Below are 14288 nucleotides of genomic sequence, written 5' to 3' on the forward strand. Positions count from 1 at the left end.
AATCATTGTAACAAAACAGTTTGATTATTATTATTTTTTTTCCTTAAAAACTTGTCCTTTTCATTTTAAAGACGGACACTTCTGCCATGACAATTTTTTTTTTATTTAACAAAAATTAATCCATCAAAACACATTAAAAAAAAAATGAATGCATAATTTTACTAAATAAAAAATAAAAAAAATTAATTAACACTATACAATTCATCATAGCAATTGATGTAGCAAAGTGCAATCAACAATTGAGATAAACACTTAAAGAAAAATATTTTAATTTTTAATATACTAACAAGAGTGTTTATTAAACTCTATTTAATAAAATTGCTGTGAAAATCAATTAATTATTATACCATTAATACTTTGAACTAAATAAAAATAATACTGTAATAATAATAGCGTTTAAAAAAGAAGCAAAGAACTGTGGGATTGAACACATCACGTGCACTCTGTGCGCCCATTCTGGCAAGTCCATCAAAGTATGATTCTGAATCTCTGATTGCCACGTGTGCGGATGGAGTGCAGCCACGTAAGAAATATAATGCAGGTTATGATTATATGAGGACGGGACACACAGAATTCAAAAGAAAGAAAGAGGTAAGGCACAAGAATGACCTGTGTCTGCAATGGTACTTAAATACAGTAAATAAAAACGGGTGAATTAACTGAGCAGTAAAAAGTTTGAGTGGTTGGTCGTTTGATAAATAAATAGTACACGAATTTCAAGAACTACTACAGACCTAACACTACTGGTCTATATAGTTGCAACCCCATTGAATGGTCATTGTCAGGGTCCTACGTTACTCTTGTGATATATATATATATATATATACTGATATTGAATGTACAAATCATTATATATAATGGATACGAATGTTTTGTATTATTAATTTATTATACACTCCTCCAATGCATGTACTGTTCCAATTTATTTATTTTTTATTTTTTAAAAAACGTATGTGATTGTTCATGAATTATCTGAATTAAAAAGCATTAGCTTGTATTTAAATTTAGTTTTTAATCAATCAGAGACAGTCAGGAAGTCTCATAGAGTGCTACAAAAGCTCAGGTACCAACCCCACCATACTTTGGAGTGAATTTGTGAAAATAGGATCAATCAGGGCCAACCCAAAAACTTTATAATTTGGGGGCATGATTTTTTTATTTTTTATTTTTTTAAAGAATAATTTAGGGTATTCTTTACACATGATATTCTATATTTTTTTAATATGAATATTTTTTTAAAAGATAATATCAATATAAATAAAAAGTATTTCATATTTTATGTATGTGACATTTTCTCTTTATTTAAAGTAAAAAGTGGAAGATTATTGTCTCCCAAAACAACATTGTGGGAGTTTGTTGCCATAAAAAAAGAAAAAGAAAAAGAGGATAATACACTAATTTGTTTTAAAAAAAAAAGTAAAATAAGGAGAAGAAGAAAAATATGTCTAATTAACCTTTAATGCAACTTTTTCATTTTTTGTAAGGTTTTTTTTTTTTTTTTTTTTTTTAAGGATCAATGGGTCCTTCTACTCTTCTCTCTCCCTACTCTTATCATCGTCCTCTTTATATCTTCAATTTGATCACTTTTATTTCTTTAAAAAAAATTGACATTGAATTAAACCAAATAAATATCATTAGGAAAACAAAAGCGAGATGCATTACAGTACCGAGATGAAGAAAATTAGAAAGTGAGAGTGGAGGAGCAAACTCAGTAGGTATCCATTGGCATTGAGGTCGAGGATAAGAAAATAAAGGAACTTAAGGCTCTGTTTGTTTGAAGATAAAATATTTTTTTATTTTCTGATATTTGATTGCCGTAAAATATTTATGAAGAAAAAATATTAAAATTTAACAAAAATAAATTATCCATCAATTTTAAGCAAGTTATTTTATATGCCCCGCCTGATAGACTTAACCTTAATCTCGACATATACTTTTGTCAGATACCGACAAAGTAAAAATAAAAGAATATTTTACGTGTAAAAAATATATATATTTTTCAAAAAAATATTTTACGTCGAAACAAATAGAGCCTAAGTCACACGATTATTTTAAATGAGTGTCGTGCATGCTCTCGCTTTTATTTTCATTTTGTGTGACTTAGATTTTGCCGTTCTAACTCGCATCATTATGTGACTTATAAAGAAATACAAAGATATAATGCTAATGGAAGCTCAAAAGTGTAGTTTATTATATTATCCCTGTTCAAAACTTAAATTTTATATTAAATGGAAAGTTTAGAGTTATATTTGTCATTTTAGTTACAAAAGAATAGAAGTGAAACACAGAGTGTTCTTCTTTAGAGCAGAATATCAAGTCCTTTAATAAAAGTTGTTTTTTTAATAACTTGGTTAAAAATATAGTATATGTTTTCAAATTACAGTTTTTTTAAAAATAAAAAATAAAAAATATTTTGTTATCTTCAAAATTCTTAAGAAATGTTTTAAAAAATGGAATTCAGCAAGCCTTTATTCTTCCTCTTTAATTTATAATAGAAAATCTTCAATTCTTTCAAAAGCATCCCCAATTGTTAATAATTTATGGCATTGTTTGTAGGAGTAAATCATTGTTGAAGACAACCAACAATACCCAATACACGCTTTCAATATATGGCATTGTCTCATTCGTTAAGACTTGCACTTCTCAATTAAAGGAGAGCGTATAATTAAGTCCTTCAAAATGACAATGACTAGAGAGAACATGTGCTTAGGCATATGCACACATTAAGGAAAAATATATGTATATATTATTAACTAGTTTGTCTGTGTGTTGTGTGTGTGTTTTTATTTATTATTATTATTATTATTATTTTCATATGCATCATTTATATGACTCACTAATTAATTAGAAAGAAACACAAAGATAAGACTAATAGAAGCTCAAAAGTGTGAAATATTGAATTTTGTAGTTTATTATCCCTAGAACACTTTTAATTATTCAAAACTAATAAGTATTATGTTAAATGAAAAGTTTAGAATTATATTTGTCATTTTAGTTACAAAAGAATAGAAGTGAAACGCCCTAGTGTTCTTCTTTAAAACAGAATATCATGTTCTTTTATAAAATTTATTTTTTTTTAAATATAACAGTATTTTAAAAAAAAATTGAAATATTTTATTATCTTCAAAATTCTTAAGAATTATTTTAGAAAATGGAATCCAGCAAGCCTTTATTCTTTATATATATTATTTAAATTTTAATATTTTTGCTCTTTATGAAGATAGAATCTAGGAATTGGGCGACTTTTTTTCTTCCTTTATTGGTAATTCATTAATTTAAGCAGTTGGAAGAACCTTGAAAACGATATAACAGCAACAACAACAATGAATGCAAGTTCTGTACATCAAAAGATTATAAACCAGAACAATATGTCTCTCTTTCTCTCTCCTATTGATTTTCTCACTCTGTCGGTGTTTCCACTTTCCAATTTCTATCAAACACAACCACGTTCATTCTCTGGGGACCTTTATTTTTTTCCAACATTTTTCTGCATTAAATACCAAAGTTTTCACAAGTACCACCAACATTGACTTTGCCCAAAACCCTATCCCATATCATTACTTTCTCAACATCCAAACATTATTGTGGTAGAACTGAGATAGGAATTTCATGTTGCAATTGCTGAAGTTTCATTTGGGACGAAGATTGACTTTGGGCAAAAGCATATCCCATATCATTACTTTCTCAACATCCAAACATTATTGTGGTAGAAAAGTAATGAAGTTTTATTTATTTTTTTATTATTATAAAACGTACAAACTATTCATTTCCTTGTTAACCCCTATTTATACGGTAGTTCTTAGGGGTGGACAAATAATTCATTAATTCACGAATCTAATTAGATTCGGTTCGATTCATACGGATCGGATCGAATTGCTACACCCATGAATAGGTGGCAAATTCAAAAAAATTGAATCCGTAACTCACGGATCGGATCACGAATTAAATTGTTAAAAGTTCGATTCAATCCGATCCGTAATATATATATATATATATATATATATATATATATATTCAAATAATATATTAGTTAATGATAATTTAATAGATTATAAGAATGTATTAATTAATAATTATTTAAATATATGAATTAATATAAATAAATTAAAATTTTATCCATTAGGTTATGGTTAAAAGATAAATTCATAATAATGGATAATTTAAATAAAATACAATTCGCGGATTCAATTCGATCCGATCCGTTATTACATGAACCCGATCAGATTCGATCTGTGGGATAATATATTTGTGGCGGATTAAGATTTTCCTAATCCGTTGGGAGCGGATCGGATTAGGATTGATGCCTAATCCAATCCATGACCACCCTTACTAATTCCCTGTGTAAGGGATCTTATTGGTAATTTAAGTGTTTCCTAGCTTTACTCAAAAATTTAAATTATTAAGCAGGTCTAATATTTGATCCATATATATTAATTCACTTTTTTATCTGGATTTGATGTGACACAAATTCGTTTTGAAACACTAATTTTTTTTTTGAAAATAAAATTAGAGGTTTTTGAGTTTTGACCATTTCATTTCAAAACCTAAATGGTACGATGGGTAACCAAAAGTATATGAATAATGTTTGTTCTAGTTTGCAGTACTATGCTAGGATTTTAAATTTGTAAATATAGTTTTTGAAAAAAAAAAAAAAAAAAAAAGAAACAAACTTTGTAATAATGCTTTTTAGTTAGATATTAAGCCAAGCGAAGTCATTATCTATGTAGAAGAATTTGATTACATCATTAAAATTGAAGACTACACAGAGTCACTATACTGTCTATTAGACTGTACATCTTATCCTGTCTCACCGCACATGTTATTCTTTTGACTTTTCTCTGGTAGCATCTCTGATAACAACATTAATGATAACAACTATTGCAAGAAAAAGAAAATGAACATTCTTGTATGTAACATCTTAGATGAGGTAAAATTTACATCAATTTTTCGTGAGATTTGGATGAATTATAAATGAGTAAATGTTTTAATTTTTATTATTTTGATATTCTCTAAGCTTATTTATTGGCAGCCGAAAAAATGAATTTGAATGTAAAAAATCAATAATGCCTTTAAAATTATAATAATATATATTATATTGCATTTTTATACAAGGGAATGACAAAATTATCATTTTTATATGAGGATCTTCTCCAGTATTGAAGAGGTTCAACATAAAATTTAGTGGTTGAGATTGCATTATCACTAGTTGATTCTATTTATCAATTCAATCTCAAACACTGGATTCTGTGTTGGACCTCTCCAACGCTAGAGAGGATCATTGTCCGAAAGAAAATGGTAAGGGTATTGTTAAACACGTGTTTCAAATATAAAGGATTGTCAAAGTAATAAAAGTTAAATGGTCCATCTATCTACAATTTGTCCAAAACTCGAAGGAGGTCAATGTAATTTATCCTAAAATTATAATGATGAGTTACAATTTTCACATGCCTTGACTGTCCCTAACATTCCTAAAGAGAAAGGTACAATTGCAACTTGAATCAACAAAAACCTTATGATTTAACTATTCACTTCAAAATGGAAGTTTGTGGTTTTCACAAAGTCACAAGAACATGTAAAATATCATAGAAATTAAACAACAATAGGTAAGATGTCCATTTCATTACAGCACAATTGACCAAACAAGCTTAAATAGTACCTTTTACATTATAATTCATAACACCGCCTCATTACAACACTGGTCACATGAAATTCAGCTTAAGCTGATCACACAAACCTCACACAAGTAAGGGAAAATACACACAATGTGCTAATGGCAGCATAAGAAAAGTTCAACCACTGCAACATTTAAACACAACTCTCTCTCTCTCTCTCTCTCTCTGTCTCTCTCTACACATAATGAATATGAAAAAAGAGCCATTGAAAATATTCCCTTTTCATTTGGACACATAACATAGTCTTCTTTAACTAAATTACCCAATTCTAGTTTTAATTATATACTATATAGTCTATACCATACAACTTGCTAAATTTAGCAGAGAAATGGTACCCTAACGAAACTGGCCTCCAGAAAAAGTCTGGCCAAAGGACCATCCAGCAGGGGCAACATTGTAAGACACCATACTACGGCCATCACTTGTAGTGACTTTAAAGGATAGGGTTTGCCCATTAAGGTAAGTGTTGCTCTGCCAATTTTGCCCCCAATTCCTTGACATTGGCTGCCATCTGGTTCTTGAGCCCTTGATGTACACAGCATGGACATCACCAGCACCACCCACATTAGTGATGAGGACTAGGTTGAAGTAGGAGTGACCATTCACAGTGAACCTTATACCTCCCCTTCTTCTGCAGGGTACCCTACAAAACCACATCAAGAAAAACAAAAAAGTTAGCACCCTACCCTATTGAGACAAATTAGCACATTGCAAAGAACCCATGTACACGAGTGACGTAGAGACAAATTATCTGTTAGTAGGAGTAAGATATAGTGACAAATTAGCCCAAATCAAAGGGCTAGTCCAATACACGAGGCTCTCGCCACTATAGAGCTTGCAGGGGGTTTGATGTGCGTAGCCTAACCTCCGCATTAGGAAAGCTGTTTACTGTTTTGAACCCGTAACCTCTTAGTCACAATAAAGCTGCACGAGGCTCCCGCAACTGTAGAATCTATGAAGGGTTTGATGGAGTATTGAGAAAAAACTGTTTTCCGTTTTAAAGTGTGACCCTTAGAATGAAATATAGACACATGCAAACATAGATGTGGTTATTAAATTACCTTCTGTATGCCACAGGGACAATCCCAGCTCTGTATTGAGCAATGTGTAGGAAGACAGGCTGAGAGAGATCAAAGTGGTGGTTGGGAGGGTCACACCACCCTCCTGGTGGGCAGAAGTTGGTGGCTGTGACCACAATGGCACCAGGAAGGCACCACTGTGGATCATTCACACACCTAATCTCAAAACAAGCACCACAGCTCAAGCCATTGTCAAACAGTGCTGTGCTCAATGCTGCAGTGTTAGTCCCATACCCCTGACTGTACAGGTTACCATAACCACAAGCCCCACCTACAATCAAAAATCAGAATGTACATGTCAAAACCATAGAAATATGTCAAATTTCATCATATAAACATGTACAAACTGACCTTTCAAAAAAAAAACACACACACACACAGATGTACAAACTACAAACACAAGTTTTGCAACATACCCATTGTCCCAGAAGCATCACCTCCACCATAGAAAGTGGCATGAGCATTAATCCACCCCCCATAATACCCATTAACAGATGAGACCATGGAGAAAAAACCCACTAAAAATAACACACTAAGAGCCATTTTTCCTTCAGAAATTGAAGGGTTTCTAGGCATTTTTTTTTTAAATGAGCCTTGAGAGGGGGGTTGTAGGAGTGAAGAGGTGTTTTGAGGGGGAATAAATAGAGGTTGGTGAGGGGGGATGGGACTTCTAGGGTCAGCATCAAAGACTAGTACTCTGACAATATTCAGCTGCTGTTGTTTGGGGACCATGAAAACTGCCAAAGTAGTTTTTGGAGTTGTTATGTGGAAAGATTGCATTTTAATGGGATTGAAAGTGGTTTTATGGGTAAAACGCGTGGTTTTGAGCCTGTCAATTTACAAATTCTATTCAAATTCGACGTGGGACAGAGTGGATCTGAGGTTAATATATATATATATATATATATAACTTCTGTTACTCTTCTCTTCCTCAGAAACTACCAACCACCTTTTGCTACTGCAGGTTGAAAACAGAATGGGGCCTACTTTGTTATGTTCAGTAAAAAATGGTGATAAGTTCCAACAGTGGTTATATGTTTGCTCTAATAAAGAAAATCATCTAAATGTAATGGTTAGTTGTTGAATTATAATTAAATGTGAGGTAGAATATGATGTTGGAAGTAAAAAGTTTGCATATAAAGTCTTATAAAACCAATCTAATTGGACCACTTTTTCCTTTTTTTGATGCACAATCGACAAGCTAAATGAAGTGACCTTCAGTTAGATTCTTGCAATCTTTCAAGGAAGGTTCACCCTTGATCTCAACTTTTTCTGCATGTTTGTGTTATATGTATATGTATATGTATATATGTATGTATATATATGCATGCATGAAATCTCACATAGTGTTAACCACTGGAGTCTCACATGAACAACAGGAAAGAAACCATGGGACCAAACAAAATAAAAATAAAAAAAGGTCAAGACTGTTTCAGGACCTTTCTACGCATATGAAGACACACACACATGAATGAAGACAACTCATATTGATCAGAGTCAAGTGCAAATTACTAGTCTGACCTATTCATGGGCTTGAGAAACTTGGATAAATTCTAATTTAGAGCCCCCCCCAAAAAAAAAAATTAGCACCATATTTTTAGCTTAGTTAATGATACAAATTTCAGCATCTGCAAAAGAGATTTATGTGATATTTGCAATGAATCAGGTTCGAGTGGGTCTGGATCCAGTGCAATTTATGACTGGTTTGAAATCAGTTAGGCCACACAGCAACCAATCATCAAGAAGAAAAAGACTTCTGATCAACTAAACTGAGGGTATGATTGGAAATTAAGAACGCTACTGCTGCTATTTTATTTGTAGCCGGGCCAAAATTCCTAGTGCTTCAATTTTGTTATCCCTCTTTTAGGTCTCTCTTGTCATTGTTAGGGAGATTTACTGGTGGTGAGTGTCACAAGTCAAAATTAAAACCAAATTGTATAGCAGTCCTCACTAGCGGCCTTTATGCAATAGTAAAGTTGTTGCATTGTGACTCCGTTACGAATTTAAAACAAGAAAGCTGCATCTCCACGTACAGAGTATATTAGGTTAGTCCAAGACTGACCTTTCTCCAAAGTACCCAACACTGAAAAAAATATCGTGCACCGAACTAACCTTTTGCGCTACTCAGTCTACTCAACACTGCAGATAGTTTTATTAGGCAAGACAATCTTTTCATGTGCTTCACTAATTGGTATTTTCTTCTACATATCATTAGGTCCTTTTCTCACAATCTTCTCTTGTGCTTGACTAATTGGTATTTTCTTTTACATATCATTAGGTCCTTTTCTCACAATCTTCTCTTGTGCTTGACTAGTTGGTATTTTCTTCTACATATCATTAGGTCCTTTTCTCACAATCTTCTACAATTTTCCATGTTTACACATAAGATCTCAGTCCATCCGTCATTGACTAAACTGAGCATGGAAAAGGTAAAACGTTTAGTGTATCAGTATCATGAGTGTGGGTAATATGAATTTTAGAATAATCATTTTGTGAAAATACCAAAAGTCTAGTTTCTCTCAGAAAAATTTTAAAATGTGATTGGCCGGAATTATGTAATCCATGGCCATGTAATAATTTATCGTCCCTCTCAATTGTGTAAATATCTCTTGTGAATGCACAAGTGACCAAACCATATGAATTATTTATATTAGTACTTTTTTTTCTTAGTCACACACACACAAGCCTCTATTGAGCTCCCTGACTTCCCTTTGAGAAGTAAAAACCTAATAGCGCTAAGCCACGGACCCATTGATTTATATTAGTACAATTTCATCCTATGAAATCAGGCATGTCATTTAATATTGTGCCTTTTAACGAAACCAGTTCTCAATTATTATCATTCATTATGGTTAGTTTAGTACCCTCCTAACCAGGATCCTCTCCATTTGCACAGTAGTTCAGTTCTTCTATTTTTGTGAGTGAAAGTGCATCACAACATTTTTGTAAGGTGTATCTCAACATTTTCTTACAATGCATCCCAACACTTTCCTATGATAAATTCCAAACATTACTGACGTCGTTATTTCTGAACCACTTATTTCAAAATGGAACAAATGACATATTATTTAATTGAAGGTGATTTTCCACCATTACCATACCCAAATATGTCAGTGTGTAGGTGTAAAAGTGTGTTATTTAGTGTGGTAGAAAGCAGAAGAAAGGTTTAACCCTTGGACATTACCTGTGAGACACTATATATTTTCAAAGCTTATTATAATTGTATCCAAGGTTTGGTCGTTCATAAATGCCAACATGTGGGTGGACATGCTAATTTGATAGCCCATCCTAAACAAATTGAGTGAACTTCGAGATTACATCGTAATACTAAAGTCTTTTACCTTACATTTTGAAGGTTGGAAGTTGGAATTCTTAGGAGTTCAATTTAAAAAAAAAATTATATTAATTGCTCAGTGCACGTGGAATGAAAAAATTGTATTATATATATATATATATAGAGAGAGAGAGAGAGAGTGTGTGTAGTAGTAGTAGTAGTGTTGCTTAGTCCAATTCACAAATATGTGAACTTCATTTGTATTTTTTAAGGAATAATCTTACTGCAAAAACTTTCATCTCGTATCTTGATTTATTTTGGTAAATGGATGCACTATAAAAATCATAATTATAAATTATGAGACGCTTTAAAGAATCCAATCGAAATAAAAAGTATCCTTGGATAAAGTTTTGTGTTGATTTATGAAAGGAGAATTGTTACCAAAAGCTTGGATTTCGTGCAAGTCCGTGTGATCATTGATAGTGTTTGTGTGGAAAAACCTAATACTGCTAAGCCACGGACCCATTGATTTATATTAGTACAATTTCATCCTATGAAATCAGGCATGTCATTTAATATTGTGCCTTTTCACGAAACCAGTCCTCAATTATTATCATTCATTATGGTTAGTTTAGTACCCTCCTAACCAGGATCCTCTCCATTTGCACAGTTCAGTTCTTCTATTTTTGTGAGTGAAAGTGCATCACAACATTTTGGTAAGGTGTATCTCAATATTTTCTTACAATGCATCCCAACACTTTCCTATGATAAATTCCAAACATGACTGACGTCGTTATTTCTGAACCACTTATTTCAAAATGGAACAAATGACATATTATTTAATTGGAGGTGATTTTCCACCGTTACCATACCCAAATATGTCAGTGTGTAGGTGTAAAAGTGTGTTATTTAGTGTGGTAGAGAGCAGAAGAAAGGTTTAACCCTTGGACATTACCTGTGAGACACTATATATTTTCAAAGCTTATTATAATTGTATCCAAGGTTTGGTCGTTCATAAATGCTAACATGTGGGTGGACATGCTAATTTGATAGCCCATCCTAAGCAAATTGAGTGAACTTCGAGATTACATCTTAATACCAAAGTCTTTTGCCTTAAATTTTGAAGGTTGGAAGTTGGAATTCTTATGAGTTCAATTTCAAAAAAAATTCTATTAATTGCTTAGTGCACGTGGGACGAAAAAATTGTATACCTCTTGTGATAGTTATGTAGTTCTCTAAAAGATTTGATGCCATCATCGTCATATATATATATATATAGAGAGAGAGAGAGAGAGAGAGAGAGAGAGAAGTAGTAGTAGAAGTGTTGCTTAGTCCAATTCACAAATATGTGAACTTCATTTGTATTTTTTAAGGGATAATCTAACTGCAAAAACTTTCATCTCGTATCTTGATTTATATTGGTAAATGGATGCACGATAAAAATCATAATTATAAATTATGAGACGCTTTAAAGAATCCAATCGAAATAAAAAGTATCCTTGGATAAAGTTTTGTGTTGATTTATGAAAGGAGAATTGTTACCAAAAGCTTGGATTTCGTGCAAGTCCGTGTGATCATTGATAGTGTTTGTGTGGAAAAAGGAGAGAGAATTGTATCTTTATACTAGATTGGGTGGGTCATGATGTCTATATATATCTATTAATCTTTCTACTTCTGTGAGTGAATTTATATAATACCCAGAAGGAAGGATCGTGATCCTCCACTGGGACATTGTGTTCTGCTTTTCTTTTTCTTTTTCTTTTTTTAATCCGACGGACAAAATGGCACCACATTATTATCGTCAAATCTCCTAAAAAAAAAAATGCACCTTTGTTTTTGTCTTTTTCAGGAATTACATTATCATCGTCAAAAAAATGCACGCGGGATGGAATCAGAATTTTTTTTTGAGGAGACACATTGTAGTATTGTACACCACACACACACACACATATATATATATATATATATATAAAAGTTAATATTTATGAGTGTACTTATGAAACTAATTTACAGATATAGCTGGAGAAAATTTGGGGGGACATGTGCCCCTAGTCATTAACTCTTTTTGTACTGCATGCAACATAATAATTTTTCAACGGATGCGTAAAATCTTTATTTCGGACGTGAGTGAATTTATTTAATACCCAGAAGGAAGGATCGTGATCCTCCACTCGGACATTGTGTTCTGCTTTTCTTTTTTGAATCCGACAGGACAAAATGGCACCACATTATTATCGTGAAATCTCCAATAAATAAATAAATAAAATGCACCTTTGTTTTTGTCTTTTTCAGGAATTACATGAATATTTGAAAAATCAAGCAGTGATCTTACATCATGCACGCAGGATGGAATCTGGAATTTTTTTCAGGAGACACGTAGGTTTTTTTTTTCCATTTTTTTATAATATAATATACATGTTGTAGTATTGTACACCATTATATATAATATAATATAATATAATATATATACATATAAGTTAATATTTATGAGTGTATATATGAAATTAATTTACAGATATAGATGGAGAAAATTCGGGGGGACATGTGCCCCTAGTCATTACTCCTTTCGTACTGCATGCACATAATAATTTTACAACGAATGCGTAAAATCTTTATTTCATACATCAATACGACATCCTTACATAAAAAACAGAAACACCGTCGCATTCAAAATGCAACAACTATTACAATGTAAAATTGACTTGTCTTTGTAGATCTAAATGGGAACAATAAGAGAAGAGAAATAAAATTTGAGATAATTAAAATAATAATAATTTAAAAACATTGATGAAACAGAGTTTGTCCAATAATTAAAATGACAACGTTTGACATGCACACAGTATGAAATCAAAAGATCCAGATCCCACACAAAGCAATCCAAGTGGACAATGGCCATTAAAATCTTGTAAATATTCTACTAATACACTTAGCTTTTGGGACTTTTGAAGACACTTTTATATTTGATTAAATTATCCACTTATAACCCCACTGGTTTTGGATAATGGTCCTATTTAAGGTTTGCAGTTTTGTTTTTTCTTTATTCTTTTTCCTTTCTTAAAATTTGCTTCTTTTTCTTATTTAGCAAATGAAAAAAAAAAAAAATTAATAATAATAATAACAACAACTGAATTCTTGAGATGCAAAGTAATTGTATTATAAAATTCGACCAATCAATTTCAACATTTCCAGAATCAATTTCGAAATATTCAACCGTCACTAGATATTTTAAGGTAGCCCATTTCAATTCATTTTATAGCTATTGGATGATTTGAAATAAAGTCGATCTTCTAGTTTTGAAGAACCCTAACATTACTCTTCCCAAATTATATTAAAGACAGCGTGACATCATCTCTCATTATTTTTCTATCATTTAAACATAAAATTCACTAGCCATGTTTATTGTAATTTCAAATTACCACTTTTGCAGTTTTTTTTTTGATGTGATTTCTTGCAGAATAATAAGATTGTGGAATACTCTCCATTTTAAATGTTTCCTACTAAAATTTTAATCAACCATGAGTCTATGCATCTATAGATACACAATGTGTGATATACAAAAAAGATATCAAATCTATAACAAACAAGCATATCGCATGAGTTGTATCATCCATAAATCTGAAATAAATAAAGAAAGTGACACTTCAAACTGTTATGGTACAGGCAGTGACTGGGCTCATGCCTAAATCATATCCTGTCTACAATCAAATACTGGGGTAGGGTATATATGTCTATTTCTAAGTATTATTATTATTAATTTTATATCATATGATTTTTTGTATTAATTTGAATGGGTAAAAAATAAATGAATGAATAGAAGTTTTTCGTGACTCAGAGCCTCAGAACCAGACTTTTTATCTGAGGAATTCTCATTGTACAACAGACCATTCAACATTAACTGCCAAACGAACTTGGCAGCTTCTGCATACAAAGATGAAGAGTTTGCACCAATAATTGGTCACACACAATGGAAAGTGACAGTGCACACAGTGCCATGGCTTTTAAAGCTTCTGGCCTGACATGGGCATCAAACCATATATATATATGTAGCTCCTAAAGGCTATAGGGAAAGTACCATCGTAGCAACAGTTCGATTGCATGTTGGCACATGTCTCAGTCTGTGACATGCATTTTGGCCTACATGTGCTTGTGAGAAAGCAAAAACATACGGACTATAAAACTTCTCTTCCTAACAATCCTTCAATCTTGTAACCAAACAAAAAATTTCACCCTTATAGTTCAGGAGATAAGCATGCATGCCTTAAG

The 14288-nt window shown here is 31.9% G+C and overlaps 1 protein-coding gene across 1 annotated transcript; it reads right to left on the minus strand.

Annotated features, from left to right (window-relative positions):
* Positions 1-5589: 5589 nt before the first annotated feature.
* Positions 5590-7372, minus strand: LOC132315922 (expansin-A10-like). The gene is made up of 3 exons (XM_059814370.1): positions 7168-7372; positions 6734-7022; positions 5590-6315 (listed from the first exon to the last, which is right to left on the minus strand). Exons 1-3 carry the CDS (start codon positions 7325-7327, stop codon positions 6009-6011), a joined length of 756 nt encoding a protein of 251 aa, XP_059670353.1. The 5' UTR covers positions 7328-7372; the 3' UTR covers positions 5590-6008.
* Positions 7373-14288: the final 6916 nt, after the last annotated feature.

This window comes from Cornus florida, unplaced genomic scaffold (genome assembly GCF_030987335.1).
Source record: "Cornus florida cultivar Cherokee Brave unplaced genomic scaffold, ASM3098733v1 CherokeeBrave_3.0.0_Hap2_Chr07, whole genome shotgun sequence".
Classification (NCBI taxonomy): domain Eukaryota; kingdom Viridiplantae; phylum Streptophyta; class Magnoliopsida; order Cornales; family Cornaceae; genus Cornus; species Cornus florida.